This window comes from Chelonia mydas, chromosome 9 (assembly GCF_015237465.2).
Source record: "Chelonia mydas isolate rCheMyd1 chromosome 9, rCheMyd1.pri.v2, whole genome shotgun sequence".
Classification (NCBI taxonomy): domain Eukaryota; kingdom Metazoa; phylum Chordata; order Testudines; family Cheloniidae; genus Chelonia; species Chelonia mydas.
The window spans coordinates 4,527,357-4,544,462 of NC_057855.1; the positions used below are offsets into that span (position 1 = coordinate 4,527,357).

General features: G+C 45.5%; 1 protein-coding gene across 19 annotated transcripts in view; it reads right to left on the reverse strand.

Moving 5' to 3' along the window:
- LOC102934171 (LIM domain containing preferred translocation partner in lipoma) overlaps positions 1–17,106 on the reverse strand; it is a 517,248-nt gene that overhangs the window by 210,712 nt on the left and 289,430 nt on the right. For all 19 annotated transcript variants that reach the window (XM_043522983.1, XM_043522984.1, XM_043522976.1 and 16 more), the window contains one exon: positions 11,883–12,001. In XM_043522983.1, the coding sequence (XP_043378918.1) occupies positions 11,883–12,001 (119 nt within the window). The remainder of the gene's footprint in view (positions 1–11,882; positions 12,002–17,106) is intronic.

Sequence of the window (17,106 nt, forward strand, 5' to 3'; positions counted from 1 at the left end):
CAGTGGTAATTTCACAAGCACTCAGGATTGCTCAGTCACTGTGCTACATGTTCTTTGCAAAGGCAACATTTTCCGACAACAAAACTGCCGGTTGTGGAGAGCAGAGCACAAAGCTTTGTTTTTCTTCATGTGATGGGAACTAAGAGGGAGAGAAAGGAATGTTGCTTTAGGTCTGGGAGTTTTGGGCATTGGGTGTTTCCTGGCATGCAGCACAGTTACCACTGCCCCAGTGCAAAATGTTCTCCCGCAAAAGGGCTGAAATTTATTTTTTTTAAAAAAAGTTAGTCTACTTTGCACAGGGCTACTTGATGTAAAACTTAAACCAGACAACAGACCAGCCTCCAGAATCAGTGCCTCACTATTCCACTGTGCACTGTACTGATTCATTATCACAGAATACAGCCAGGCTTAAAGCATCAAATAGAAACACTGGTCCCTCTCTCTCTAAATTCTCTCTCTCTGTAACACTCCACCTCCCCCGGCTTTATTGAAAGGTTTCATCCTTTTAAACTTCATCTTCACACAGGAAGCCAGGTCAACATCTTAGGCAGGCACTGTAATTTGCTTCAGCTGATCTTTTAGAAATACCCTTCTGTGCTGTGGCCAGTGGACCATTCAGCTGAGTCTCGGATGCTGCTTTGGCGTTCCCTAGTGCAATGTGGACTTTACAGCCTGGAACACTAGCGCAGCTGCTTCTGCAGAGATCCTTTGCGGAAGAACCAGTCTGTTAATTCACAGCTGTGAATGGCACTTCAAATTGGGATCAGGAGAATGTTATTTTACTCTGATCTCATTTGCTCCCTTTCCTGGGTGGGAGCATCAATGGCAGAATGGCCACTTCTTCAAAACTCCTTTTCCTCTGTCTAAATATTCCAAGCCTGGACCTCATAACTCTCCTACTCCCTTATGCCCTCTGTCAGCCAAAGTTGGGTCTACACTAGGTGTTACATTCTGTGCCTCAGAACAGCACCCCGGAACCCCCATATTCACCACTGTCATACAATTATGATAGGTTTTGGACAAAGTAGGCCTTGTGAGGTATCATTTTAAAAGTCTTGATCTGTTGAACATGAATACCCTGTTGGATTCTGCTGTCACAACTCTGCTGTCATTGTATGTGAAGTTATGAAGTTTTGCTCTGTGTGTGTTACTGAAATATGTTGTGGGGTTGGGAACACCCACAACCAGCCTTTCAGATACAACAGTGGAGCAGCCAAACATGCTGATGGCCCACTGAAGGGAATCCACACTCCCAAGGACTATCCCAGGATCTGTATACAATGGAGACTTCTCAGAGGGAGCGCGTGGACAATGGAGGCTGCTTGACTCATGTCATAGCAAAGGTTCTTTCCAGCAAGCTGGAAGAAACTATAAAAGAGGGGAAGTGACATCATCACTTGGTCTCACTTTCCCCCCACAACTCAACACCTGGAAACACATCTGGAGGACAAAGACTGACAAGGGGAAGGTGGTCCTGGGCTGGAGATGAGTTCCAGCCTGTGTACTGAAGATCTGTGACCTGCTTGCACTGTCTATCAGGGTGAGACACTGCTTGAGTCAAATTCTGTTTTGTTTCTAGAACTCAGACTGCAAGTTTATATTATTTCTTAGGTAACCAACTTTGATCTCTACGCTCACTACTTATTTAAAATTGATCTCTCTGTAGTTAATAAATCTGTTTTATATTTTATCTAAAACAGTGCGTTTTGGTTGAAGTGCTTGGGAAATCTGCTCAAGTTACAAAGGCCAGCGCACGTCCACTTTCCATTGTAGAAGTGGCAAACTTAATGAACTTACACTGCTCGGGCTTCTGACCAGGGAAGGACGGTACAGCCCTGGGGTGCAAGTCTGGGGAGCTGGGGGGGGGGGGGGGCGTGGAGGGGAAATTGGCTGTAGTCTCTCTATTGCTGGTTCACGAGTGGCTGAGAGAAGTATTCATGTAACTCAGTTGAGTGTGTCCCTGTCTGTGTAAGTGAAGTACCTGCCAGAGGTTTGTGGCTTAGCAACAACATCACAGTGTGAGAGGGAGCCCAGGTTGGTGGAACACAGTCCAGGTTTCACCCTTTGAAGACCTGTCACACTAGGAGCCAAACTTTGTCAGCTTTCTGTTTGGTCTTCCTATTATTCTTTATCATCTGTATCATAGTCTCTCTCAGCATGCTCAGCGTCGTCCAACACAGAGGAAGGCACAATCCACTAGCCAAATAATTCAGTCTATGCAGCACCTTGCACATTTTGGACACTACTATAATAGAAGTAACACAAATAATAAATAAATAAACAATCTTAATTTTTAAATGGTTCATTGGCTCTATCTAGGCTTAGAATCATAGAATCCTAGACTATCAGGGTTGAAAGGGACCTCAGGAGGTCATCTAGTCCAACCCCCTGCTCAAAGCAGGACCAACCCCAACTAAATCATCCCAGCCAGGCCTTTGTCAAGCCGGGCCCTAAAAACCTCTAAGGAAGGAATAGATTTTTTTTAAATTGGTAAATATGTGTAAACATTGATTTCACCATAAACACCCAAACTGGCTAAAAAATATTTCCATTGCTTATAATCGAAATCTACAGAACTTGCTTGAGCACCTATTAGAGACTCTTACATAATTGTCCGACACTCCCACAACTTCATGCCACTGAAAATGTAAATCGATAAAATAACTAAAAATGCTTAAAATTATACACAGATATTATCTGTTAAAATTATAAAAAATAAAAAATGAATTCTGCCAAGCCTATTTACAGTTGTGCTTCCCTTATACCCGTTGCCCAGGGCGCTTTGATACGAATATAACATAGCAAGATATTAATAACCAAGCAGAGAGATTAGATGCAAAACTAACTTATGCTATACTATTAAAATGTTTCCGGTTTCAGTAAACTTAGCTGTTTATAATCAACATTGTCGTCTATTCGGAAGAGAGTAGGGGCTGAAACTTCATATAAATGAGAAGAGAGGTTTATAGAAGATTTAAAATAGACTGTGGTTTGGCATTGTGAAACAACACATGCGTTTGCTTATAAGATGAACTGCATCAAGGTCTGATTGGAAGAAATACTCAACACAACCTCCCCATTTCCCCCACCCCCACTTCTATTACTGGACTTATTGATCATGCTACTCACGTGATGGGAGAAAAAAAGCAGGGATAAAATGTGTGTCTATTCCCCAGCTATATGTATATTTCCAGTCTATATTATATACCCACATATCATATATTCTCATGCATGCTTTATAAACACTCATGCTTTATGTGTATTTACACACACACACACACACATATTTGTTCATACAAAGTATATGTGAGCATTTAGACACCTGACATTTACTTCTTTTGATTTTAACAAAGAACACAGCAGATCCCTGTTTCAGCAAAATGTTTTAGGGACATTAACAGCATTCGGATAAAATAAGGTCTAAGAGGGTTTAAGTTAGAGGGTACATGGTTCAATTTCACATATAAGGAAGTTTCTGATCACAGGGATTTGGGAACATGGGCTTCGGCTTTACACTTCAGGCTCTAGAAGCCGACGAAACCTGCAGAAGGATGCCCTCGGATTGAAGCAAACGTGCACAACCTGGAGTACTACTGCCAGAGAATCAGCTAACGCCACCGTTCATTTCCAGCTACAGTGAAGCCTGGCCATTAGCTAATGCCCCAAACTCTTACAGTCATTCCTTGGTATTGAACACCTGAGCCCAACCTGTCCCCCAACTCAGGCCAGCACTAAAGGAAGGCTAAACATATTTTTCCCCCTCCTAGGCCTGCTCTACCTCTCAGACACACTGAAAGGAATGTAATTTACTACTTTTTAAAGGCACACAGCAGCTGTGATTCTCACTAAAGAACAGAGGGGAGCCAGCAGAAGCAGCACCCTCTCCTGGCAAAAATGCGGCTTGTTTCAAAGGTTCGTCTCTATATGCACGAAAAAGAAAAGGGAAAGGCTGTCCTTTTTAGCTGGACGCTAGCTTAGCGGATGAGTCACAGCTGCGAAGAGGCAACGCCACTAACATGCACTGGGAGGAAGCCAGCGAAATGCCTAGCAACCTCTATTTAAAGGGATGAGCCGCTGCTCACAAATTAATCCATTGACACTGGCGGGAGCAAGCCTGTGTTTGCGTCTGTCTCTCTCACTCGCTGGGAGAGGGAGTGCGAGGCAGGGAGGAGAGAGCCAGGCCTCTTCTAAGCAGTTTCCTGGAGGAAGGATGCTTTGGAGCGGCGTGTTTCCCAATTTACAAAATTCTGTAGCAAGCCACCAGAAAAGCAGAATGCCCCTTCTCCTCCCCCAGCCGTGTAGCCTGTCCATCCTCTGCCGATGACAGGTATTCCACAGAGGAATTATAGAATGGCAGGGCAAAGCCTCTTCCCGCACTGAACATCCCAGGGTCTACCGTGCGGGTATATCGGCACTGTGGGAGCGCTGGCGACTGCTATGGTTAAGGCTGCAGAAGTGTTTCCATTCTAACCTCCATTTTTAGTCACTTCTTGGAACCCCAAAACCCTCTCTTCCCACCCTCTTCGCCCAGCCAGCAAGGAGACGCACGGTACGTCTACACTGCAGTTGGACTGGCTAGCCCGGGCCAGCTGACTTGGGCTTGCGAGGCTTGCGCTAAGGGGCTTTTTAATCATGGGGTAGACATTTGGGCTCAGCTGCAGCCCAAGCTCTGGGACCCTCCCACTTTGCAGGGTCCTAGACTCCAGCCAGCGTGTGAATGTCTACACTGCAATTCAATAGGAGGTCAGACTAGATGATCATAATGGTCCCTTCTGACCTTACTATTTATGAATCTATGAAACAGCCCTTTAGCTCAAGTCAGTTGGCATGGGTCAGTCATGGGATTTAACTGCAGTGTAAATGTACCCCCACTGGCTCTAGAGATTTTATTACTATTCATAACTTATTAATATTCATTATAGGGAGACAGTATGCTTAAGTGATAGAGCACTGGACTGGGACTCAGGTGACATGGCTCTGCCACTGGCCCCCTAATGACCTTGAACAAGTCACTTCATCACTCTTTAGGCCTCAGTTTCCTCATCTGTAAAATGGGGATAATGACACTCTCCTCCTTTATAAAGTGCTTTGAGATCTGCTAGTGAAAAGTACTATGTAAGACATAGATATTATTACTTGTATCACAGTTGTGCCTAGAGGCCTCAGTGAAGACCAGGTCCGTACTGTGCTATGAGCTGTACACACATGTAGTAAGAGACAATCCCTTCCCCAAAGAGTTTATAACCCAAACAGTCAGGACAAAGGAGCAAGGGAGGGAAACCCTTTGCAGGTCTGCAATTCAGGTGACTTGTCTGCTTGGAGCAGCTCTCGTTCTACTCAGACCAAGTTCTCCACTAGCCCCTGATGTATCTGGAAACCTATGTGTCTCTCTGACAAACAATGCAACCAACATTTCCAGTGGCACTTCCTGATTTCTGAGCTCCCCACTTCGTTCTCAGTGGTTTGGGGCATGGAGGAGCTAATGGAATGTCTATCAAAATTCTCCCGTGCAAAACTGAACGCAATTCAACCTCTTACCTTCTTTACAAAGGTGCATGGGGACTCTTCAGTAAATCTCTGTGCCCTTTCTAGGGTAACTAAGGCAGAATAGGGACATGCCAGTCTCACTTGCCAAGGTTTTCGGCTGAGTCTTTGAAATGCTGGCCAAGGACACCAGGGCTCACCCTTCTTCTTCTAAAAAGAAGAATCATGGGATCTCTACTGCCCAAGCAGAACAGACAGGGCTCATCCAAACCCAGGGACTGAATCATACCCCAGAACAGAGGGCTGAGCTGATTCTTTCAGGATTTGAACATGTCGTTCAAAGAGCTCTAGGCATTTCAAACTGGAGGCTTAGGGGCTCTCAGCTGTCTTCGTGAGTGGTACAACCACCAAGCAGAGGAAAGCCAAGGAGAAGAACAAGATGCCAGCACAGAGCCCTGTGCAGCAGTGAACTCGCCATAACAGGGTTTATATATGAGACATCAGTGATGCAGAACTCGTGCTGCTCCACAGCCCAAGTGTGAATTTCACCCACAGAGTGTGAGTGGCAAAGGTGGGAACAACGTCTAGGTTCCCCAGGTCCCTGGGCAATGCTCTAACCACTAGATCATGCTGCCCAACGATGAAGGGAAACGCCACTTGACTGCTATTAGTTGTGGTCTATCTGCATCACAGCAATATATCTGGGACAATGCTAGAGAGAATTGTTGACAGATTCTCATTTTTTCCCCCTATGCTGTTTATAATTCCTTCTTAGAAACCCGAAAACAAAATCTCTCTCTCTTCCCCAATCTGTCGATTTCTCTTTGGCAAACGTCGACTGCATTTTTCTTCCTGTCTGGGTTTTTTCTTACTTTTCGGGTGGTTGTTTGTTTTTGTATTTTTAATTGAGCACAAGCCAATAGCCTCTTTGTTTTTCTCCTTATTTGCCAAAAATACCATCAGCTGTGCCCTCTCCACCTTTCTGGGAACAGGGTTTCCCAGTTAATTTCAATTAAGAGGATCTTTCAAGAGGATTTCATTTTCCTCTCATTTTCCCCTTCCCTCACCTTGTTTAAAAGCATTTAAAATATATACATAAAGAGGATTTAAACCTCCCCTCCCCCTATAGTGCTGTGCATCCAAACACAGCAGCACTGGGGTGTTACTGCAAGAAAACGAGAGCGTGAAACTAAGTGCTTAGGTTTCACTGTCCAAGTTGAGCACCAACTTTGCCTCGGTTTCCCCATCTGTAAAATGGGAATAATGATACTGACCTCCTTTGTGAAGTTGCTTTGAGATCAAGGGATGGCAAGCATTATAAAAGAGCTAGGTGTTACTATAATAATTGCTACCCCACAGGTTACATTTTAAAATTCTTGCACAGCTGTAACCATCTAAGTCAATATTAGTAACTCATGGAGGAATTTAATTAAATATTTATGGCATGATCTTCATCGATGGAATTTCTAAAATAAAACGTTTTACCTAGAATTACGGTCAGCACCTTTGAAAAGTTCCACTGGTCTGAAAGATTCTGTCAGACCCGATGCAATTCCCGATGTAAAGAGAGGAAAAGTCACCGAAGACAATAGAATCTTTCACATCAGGGCAAATTTGAAGGGCACTCACAGTCATAGTGTAGTCCTGCCTCTCTACTTACATAGCCCCATCATAGAATCACAGAAATGTCGGGCTGGAAGAAACCTCGAGAAGCCATCCAGTCTAGGAACCAAGTAAACCTAGACCATCCCTGACAGGGGTTTGTGCAACCTGTTCTCAAACACCACCAGTGACACAGACTCCACAACCTCCCTTAGAAGCCTGTTCCAGAACTTAGCTAATCTTAGAGCTAGAAAGCTTTTCCTAATATCTATCTCCCTTGCTGCAGATTGAGCCCATTGCTTGTCCTACCTTCAGTGGACATGGAGAACCATTGATCCCCGTCCTCTTTAGATCAGCCCTTCATGTATTTGAAGACTGCTCCCAGGTCCCTCCTCAGTCTGCCTTTCTCAAGACTGAACTTGCTCAGATCTTTTTAACCTTCCCTCATGGCCACCTCCTAAGACGGCTGCGCCAAGGGGAATCCAAACCTCCGCCACTCTGGATCCCCTTACGCGCCTACAGGCTCAGAAGGCTGCAGCACTGGTTCCTCCTGTGGTGAGTCTGCCACCCCTTCTTGTATATGGGGCTCCTCAGCCCACCTGCCCTCGGCCTTTGGGACCAGCGCTGACCCCCAAGACGCCCCAGTGATGTAAACACAACCTTCTCCCAGAACTCCACCCGAAAAATGTGAAGCTTCTGGTTACAGTTTAATTCTCGCAGGGGGATGCAGAAGTCGTAACGTAGCCAACACACATGCACTCTGCACAGTCCAGCACCTTCCTGCTCTTTATTATTGAGCACATAACACAGAAGAGGGCACAGCTCAGAGAGAACACATGCTCCTGTCTCCATTTCCTCTCCACTCCAGAGCATTCTTTGGGCTGGGGTCTGAGTCCTTGGGGCCATCGGGGCCCCCCTGACTTGTGGGGCTGCTACAGGCTGATCTCTCCTTTCTGAAGCCCCTCACCCAGCTTCTGTCCGTGACCTTGCTCTCTCCTGCCCCATGTGTCCTCTTCCTGCCTGGCTCCCTGTTCCGGTGTGTTCTTTATTTAAACCCCTATTGGTCACCTGGTCTCTTTTGGTCTAATCCTGGTAAGTTTTCACTGCCCTTACCTTTCCCCCTGCCTTCGGTGGGTAGACCACACTTGATTTCCAAGGCATGAGCTGCTTTTTAGCCTAACCTTTGGAAGGGCGGAGAACCATCGTTAACATTTAAAGTATTCCCCATTGTCCCTGTCTGGTGTGTTCCTGCTACAGGCCCTGTCAGCAATGGTGGACCAACACACAGAAAAGCACTCATGTTTCAGCAGTTTTTTCATAATGCAACTTTACAATATCAATCGGAATTCACAAGTTGTACTGACACATTCCCAATTCATTGCATTCCCGTTATTGCTGCATCTGAACTGCCTCACAATCACTATAGATTTATCCTTCCCACTCCTCTCTCAGGTAGGGAAGTATCATCATCCACACTTTACATATGGGGAAACTGAGGCACAGAAATAAAGTGATTCATCTAAGGTCACACAGGAAGTATAGAGCAGAAATAGAATTGAGCTCAGGTCACCTGAGTCCCAGTCCAGTGCTTTACCCCTTAGACCATCCTTTCTCAATAGATGTGAAAATGGTTGCTTAGAAGCTTTTATCACAGTTCTCTGGAGAAATATTATGGCACATAAGAACAGCCTCAATACCATCATTTACTGAGGGGTTTAAGATACAAATATGAAATAAACAGCAGAACGAACAGAACCACAATCATCTTTTAGTCCAATCTGGAACCCTCATCAAAAGAGCCAAGTATCTAAAACACATTTTTTCCTCCATCGTTGCTTGCCCTTGCCTGTCTTAATCCTTATTCCTCTCTACTGATGTGTTTTTGTTACTTCTGCACTTTGGAAAGCTGATTTTGTAACATAAAACCCTGTGGATTCCTGAATTAGCACCAACTATTGACAGTTTCTACCCTTTCGCAGTAATTAAAATAAAAGAAAAGTGGATTAAAAGCAACAGATGCATAGGGCCAGCTTCAGTGTAAATCTATAGTCGAGGATGTGAAGTTACACTAGATTTAGGCTAGTGTATCAGAATTTGACCCTGGACATATGTCCCATTAGACTACAATACCATGTAAAGGAATTTCACACGAAACTTAAAACAAACCAAGGACAATGTTGTTAACACTGATCTTCCCCTGGCTTTCCAGAGTTCTGTGATGAGCTAACCCAGGAAGAACCAGTGTGGCTGGTGTTTCTATGAATAGGCATGTTTCAGCTACCAGCCAAAGGGCCTGCGCAGATAGCTGGCCCAGATCATGAGAACAAGGCATGTGGGTCTGAAGATGAGAGTGAACCGGATAGAAACTCAGCAATGGCATCTTCTCAGGCCTCTTGGGGAGCATCATTAGACATGTCCACAGACGGATGTACTACAACCTAGTTAGATTCCTGGCAAAGAAGAATTCTTTAGCCTAAAAATCAGAGTTTGTCATCAATGACCTTGTACAGTTTGAGGCAGGCCAGGCTACAGGCCTGGTGCTGTGTCACTTGCTTTGCCTTGACCATCACTCTAACATCCCCTCTTCTCAGAGAGATAAGAGACACAACAACATTGGTCAGGAAATCACCTAATTCCCCAAAGCTAGGATGGCCCATGCTGCCAGTTTCCCTGATAATCCTGGCATTTAATGGCACTGAAGCCAGGGTCCTTGCTCAGGAATGTTAACCTGCTTCCAGCCAGACCCTGGACAGGGTCTGTACACCCCACTGCAAGACCATATTCTATCTCTGCACTTAGAAAGGCAGAACTTCAGCATCTGAATGTCTCACAGTAATTAACGTATTTATCCTCACAAGACTCCTCTGCTACTCTCCCCATTTTATAGACAGGGAACTGGGCCACAGGGTAGATTAAGAGATGTGCTCAAGGTCATGTGGCGAAGCTAGGAATTTAAGTCAAGTCTATCGAGACTCAGCTCAGGGTTTTCTGTAACTGTCCATCCCAGGATCCATCAGGACCTTGTCCAGGTGGCAAAGGAAATCCACAAGGAAAGGTTTCACTTCACTTCACTTCACTTCACGTTTCACTGCACATGTGCTTCTCCAAGAGCAGACTCCCTGAACCAGACCCAGTTCCCATTCAAGTCAAGGGGAAGGGGCCTAGTGACTTCGCTGAGAGTTTGGATCAAGCCCTGTGTCCCTTTAATAACCCAGCATGTTGGGGGTCAAATATTTTCTCACTCGGGAAGCAAACAGCTACAGTTGACTTGGTTTTAAGGGATCTCATAAGAATGTAAGAATGGCCATACGAGGTCAGATCAAAGGTCCATCTAGCCCAGTGTTCTGTCTTCCGACAGTGGCCAATGCCAGGTGCCCCAGAGGGAATGAACAGAAAAGGTAATCACCAAGTGATCAATTCTCCGTCGCTTATTCCCAGCTTCTGGCAAACAGAGGCTAGGGAAAAAGAAAAGGAGGACTTGTGGCACCTTAGAGACTAAACAATTTATTTGAGCATAAGCTTTCATGAGCTACAGCTCACTTCATCGGATGTATAAAGTGGAAAATACAGTGAGGAGATTTATATACACACAGACCATGAAAAAATGGGTGTTTATCATACACATTGTAAGGAGAGTGATCACTTAAGATGAGCTATTACCAGCAGGAAAGTGGGGTGCGGGGAGAGAAAACCTTTTGAAGTGATAATCAAGGTGGGCCATTCCAGCACATTTCCAGGAGTTAACAGAAGCTAGGGACACCATCCCTGCCCATCCTGCCACTGATGGACCTATCCTCCGTGAACTTATCTTGTTCTTTTTTGAACCCTGTTATAGTCTTGGCCTTCACAACATCCTCTGGCAAAGAGTTCCACAGGTTGACTGTGCGTTGTGTGACAAAATACTTCCTTTTGTTTGTTTTAAACCTGCTGCCTATTAATTCAATTTGGTGACATCTAGTTCGTGTGTTATCCAAAGGAGTAAAGAACACTTCCTTATTTACTTTCTCCACATCAAGCATGATTTTATAGACCTCTATCATATCCCCCCTTAGTCGTCTCTTTTCCAAGCTGAAAAGTCCCAGTCTTATTAATCTCTCCTCAGACAGAAGCCATTCCATACCCCTAATAATTTTTGTTGCCCTTTTCTGAACCTTTTCCAATTCCAATATATCTTTTTTGAGATGGAGCGACTACATTTGCAAGCAGTATTCAAGATGTGGGCGTACCATAGATTCATATAGAGGCAACACGACATTTTCTGTCTTATCATCTATCCCTTTCTTAATGATTCCCAACATTCTGTTTGCTTTTTTGAATGCACGCTGAGTGGACGTTTTCAGAGAATTATCCACAATGATCCAAGATCTCTTTCTTGAGTAGTAACAGCTAATTTAGACCCCATCATTTTATAGGTATAGTTGGAATTACGTGTTCCAATGTGCATTACTTTGCATTTATCCACACTGAATTTCATCTGCCATTTTGTTGCCCAGCCACCCAGTTTTGAGAGATCCTTTTTAGCTCTTCGCAGTCTGCTTGGGATTTAACTATCTTTAGTAGTTTTGTATCATCTGCAAATTTTGCTACCTCACTGTTTACCCCCTTTTCCAAATCATTTATGAATGTGTTGAATAGGACTGGTCCCAGGACAGGCCCCTGGAGGACACCATTATTTACCTCTCTCCATTCTCAAACCACAGCACTCCCCTACTTCTTGTTTGATCACCATGAACATGCAGCTCATAGTCCACCCCAACTATGACCTCTCTGAGCAGGAAACACCCAGACCGCCTTACCTGCACACTGAAACCAGCCTCATCTGTAGAGGGTGGTGGGGGAAAGGCAACAGGAGGCGCCGGGAGGTTCCCGAGATCATCTCCAGGAAGTGGTGGTGGTGGTGGAGGCAGAGGGAAATCTACAACAGAAAATCACAGGATTTAGGCTTAAGATAGTACAAACGAGCCAGCGAAGTTCAACATGCAGGGAGGGGGAAATGAGGCCAGCGGTTAGAGCAGGAGACTGGGCAGTCAGGATTCTTGGGTTCTACTCCCATCCGTGCTACTGACTCATTGTGTGACCCTGAACAAGTCATTTAACTGCTCTGTGCCTCAGTTTCCCCCGGCGGCCAAAGGGAGTTAACATCATCCACCTATTTCACACAGGGCTTATGAGGGTTAATTAATGTTTGTAAATTGTTCTGAGATATCTGCATCCAAGGCTCGAGGAGCCACATGCCATCTCTTCTACATCTTCACTGCAGTGAACCCAGAAGCACTTTAACCCCTGAGGAAAGTCTCAAATACATCCAGGGAGAAAGCTGATAGTGGCCATATTGACCACAGGACAGCAAGCCTCTAGAGAAAGCTGTGGTGTCCCTAAATCAATGCCCAGTGGACACACTGCCACATGGGAGGAGTTACCTGCAAATCTACATAAAGAGGGAGATTTGTGGTCCTGGGGGATAGATTTTTTTTTCCTTTTTTCCCCTTTATTTTTTTCAGTTGCAAGGACTGGTAACAAACCTGTGATTGTCTGTACAGCACCTAACACGATGGAGCCCTCATTAGGGTTTCTAGCATCTGCTGTCATACAAACCACTAATAGAGAGCAACACTACTACTCATTCAGATTAGACCGGAGAGAGCTCTTTCCCTGGGTCCCCCTTAGATGACACGGACATGTGAAGAATGCAGAACGGTGTATAGGTGGCATGAAAGCCAAGGCGTTGAAGATCTGGTGGGGGGAAGTACAGGTTAGTTTAACTCCAGCCCTGAATTTGGTTTCCTGGGAGAAAGTTCACTGTAATTCTGGCTGCTTTGGGATAAAGCATAAAGCTCTCTGCAGCCAGCATTATCCTACAGAAAGGATCACTGCTGGCTCTCCTGTGGGCATTTGTGTGTGTGGATTAAAACGAAAATATTAGTATTTTAAACAAACAACCCAAATGTTGATCCAGGGGCTGCTGCTGAGTTTGGTCACTTGACAGGGCTTTGGAGCAGAGCCCAGAGCTGGAGCGCGGAGCAGCTCCGGAGCAGTGGAGCTGCAGGTTTTTGCCTGGAGCTGGAGCTGGAGCGGAGCCGGAGCACAGCTCCAAAGCCCTGCTTGCAGACACTGTTTTAGTAAACACGGGCTCCCTCAGTAACAACCCTCCCGTGTCCTGACACCACGACCGACCAGCAGCTCAATTGTTTATCTTCCAGGTGAGAGCCCTGGGGGCTAACTCCAAGTTGCCAGGAGGCTGGGTTGAAAGCACTTCTCACAAAGCACTCGGAGGGGTTCCTTAACCAGAGAAATGGGGGGTGACATCAGCTGGCAACATCCAGAATGCCTCTCCCTGGCTTTCACCACAGTTTGCTTTCACTTTTGAACATCAGCAATGCACACGCACCCACTGTATAGTGAGGGGGAGACAGTGATAGGAGATGTAGTGAGCAGGATTCCGGCTACTTAAGCAATGTGAGGGGGTGTGGGTGGGGAGTCCTGGGAAGCTGCAGGCGCTGAGAATTTGGATCAGGTTCCAAATGAAATAAGGTTTTTAGACCCTGCTCTATTGCAGACTCTGGTAGAACCTGCAGAGCTGACCATGCCGTCTGGTACCCTGTCTCAGAGAGGGGCCAGTGCCAGCTGCTTCAGAGAAAAGAGCAAAACCTCCATAGTTCAAAATTATGGATCAAAGCTTCCCTGACGGTAGTTTCTTCCTAAACCCATGCCATCGGTGGTGGCTTATGCCGTGAAGCATGAGGGTTTGTAGCCGTTATAAATTGCTATCCTAAAACAACAGAGCTGGGCATGTTCTTCTTATGCATAGAAATATCTTTAATCCTAAATCTTAGACCGTGCAGTACCACGAAGCAGTGTGTTCCACAGGTTATTTATGTATTATGTAAAATCATTTCTTTGTATCAGTGTTAAACGTGTTGCTTTAAACTTGCATCATGTGCCCCCTTTGTATTGATCTCAGGGATAATTTTCATGGCGTCAGGGATCTTGGGGGTGGGGGGAGAGATCCTCTTGCACTGACCCACCGAGAATCTGTTAGCAGTAGCTGGGCATGCATATTACCTGTATCACTGAAGCACCTAAGTAACTGTACCAAGAATCGGTGCCTCCCTGTCCTAGGTGCTGTACAAGTAAAGGATGGTCACAAAGAAACTTCCTGCAGGTTTGGGCAATGGTGGACCTTGACTCTTCCTGTGTCTTCACTTTCCTACATTACATAACTATGATCAGATTACCACTCTGAATCTTGTTCTGTCTTTGTACAGCGCCTAGCACAATGGGGCCCTAGTCCACGATAAGCACTCCTAGGCAACACAGTAATACAAATAAATAATTATGACTATATTCAGAGGGAGAATTTCCCTCTTCCTGGACACTTGTACACCTTCTCTGTACGTAACCCTGTGGCCTCACAAATAAGGATCAGACATACCAAAGGCTTGATACTTATCCTAGCTCAGCCCACAGGACAGCTCATAAGAACAGCCGTACTGGGTCAGATCAAATGTCCATCCAGCCCAGTATCCTGCCTTCCAACAGTGGCCAATGCCAGGTGCCCCCAGAGGGAGTGAACCAAACAGGTAATAATCAGTGATCTCTCTCCTGCCATCCATCTCCACCCTCTGACAAACAGAAACTAGGGACACCATTCCTCACCCAGCCTGGCTCCCAGTGCTTAATCCGTCTGGTGCCCCATGCATAGCTTCTGCTCCACCAACAAGGCACACCCTGTTGTGCACCAGGCAAGGACTCGCCCTGCCAAGGCCGAAGTTTGCAAAGAAGCAGAACATAGGCCCAGACTGCCTTGTTTCCCTGTGGGAGAATCAACCAACCAGACACACTAATTGTAGGTGGCATTCCCAGCTGCCTCTAAACAAAGTCCTCTCAGAGTTCAAAGAGGGATGACAAGATACACAAGCGTTACCAACATGTGTCAGAAGGGGCACAGTCAACCCTGGGACAGCACCGCGGCCTGTGTCCGGGGTTTGAGCCCATGTCCACTTAACACCAGTGTCCATTCCTGGTCTGGTGGCACTAACAACTTGCTACATGGATTCACTGGAGCAGATCCTTAGCTGGTGTTAATTGTCAATGGAGCTATGCCAGTTTATACTGGCTGAGGATCTGCCCCATAGATTTTAAGGCCAGAAAGGTCCATTATGACCACTCACAGTTTGATCTTCTACTTGATGCAGAAAAAGTCACTGAGGGATTCCTGCATTGAACCCAGCACTCCCGGCTGATAGCAACGCTGTCCCTTTCTCCTAGCGTCGGACACAGTTTCCCTCAACAATTTTCAATGAGAAATCTCTTACGATTCCCGAGAGTTTTGCAGAAATCTTTTCCTTGCTCTCCCCGCCCCCGTATTTTGGACAGTGGAGTAGAGTGCGCCTCTGTCGCAGTCTCTCTTCTGTCACGCCGGTCACAGAATTGCTCTTCTTTGGGTTTGGACCATGCTGGATGCCTCTCAGCTTCCACTTCTAGCTCACAGTCACAGTCAAATAAACCCTCCACCTGCAGTTTAGTTTATAATGAATTCAAGCCCAAGCCTCTTCCCCAAACTCGGCTGATCCGCCTGCAGAACCTGTCTCTTCCAAGCCAGAGACATTTTTCCCTGACAGGCACTCTCACCTCCCTTCTCTCCCTTGGAGTTAAGGAACCACACTGTCAGCTTCTTGCTGCTGGGTTCCCACAGCTGATAACTGTGCGAGTCACCGTATGGCACTCTGTTACACCAAAGCATCATCTCCATTTTATTTCCAGATGTGACAAAGATAAGTGCACTGAAATCATGCCTACGTATCTCCCTCTGTGCGATATGCAGACTCATGCCGTGTCTGTTTACACCCCCTCTTTCAACCACCAAGCTCATCTCTTTCTCGTCCCCCACACTCCTGAAGGAGCGCTCAGCAGCAGTTGCCAGGCAGGCCCGATCCTGTGATATCTCAATGGACATACCTTGACATTCTCTGGCAAAGAGCCCTGGTGCTTAAAGCACTGCTATGTCCCTCCCTCATGTCTGTACAGAGGGGATAACTGGAGCAGAAAGGAGCTAAGTGATTTGCTCAAGATTACACTGGAAATCTATGGCAGAGCCAGGAGAATTCCATCCAGTGCTTTAACCACAAGCCCACTCTTTGTACCTGAATCATCATTCATCAAGATGACATAAGGCTTTTTTATATATATAAATATATATATATATCTGGCTTCATTTCAGATCCCTGACAGCCATCCACAAATCCTTACCCTTATTGCTAGGCTTGGAAGGACTAGGTTTGCACCGGTACACGTTGGTAAACATTGATTTCACTGTACACACATTTCCAAACCCACAAAAAAATATTTCTTTCCACCATCATCGACATTTACAGAGAGGCAAAGTAAGAAAAACGCTGCTTGAGAACTTAAACAGAGTTTGATTTAAGATTTACTTTGTATATTTTGACATGTGATGTTGACCCCTCCCCACCACATAATTTCATGCCCCTGAAAAAATAGATAAAAACTGAAGAAAAAATTGCGTAAAAAGTAAACATGGATCTCAGTCGAAATTTAACAAATTTTAAATCGAATTCTGCCAAGCCTACTAATTGCCATGGAAGTAATTCTGTATGTTTCAGTAAAATAGGCTTTTATTCTTTTCTAGTATGTTTTAAAAAAGAAGTTTAGACATTTTATTAGCGTACTTGCCAAACATAAATCCAAAGAATACACACCTGAAATGAGAAAGGCGGCATTAAACTTCCTGGGAACATTTGGATTTTTGCCATTGGGTGCTCAAAAGACCTCCAAGTGGGTGCCAAGTCGCGATATATAAAGTATTAGCATATCAGACTCCTCTCTCACTCACAGCCCATCCCCGCAAACACAGTGAATCCTACCGGGTGCTGCTGGCTGTAAACACTGTGCTTGGCTATAAGCATTTGCAGGATCGGGCCTATAAAAACTGCTCCAGTGTTTTCAAGGGGAATCTGGTTGCCAATCGGGAATCGAAGTGCATCAAAGCAAATGGCCTCC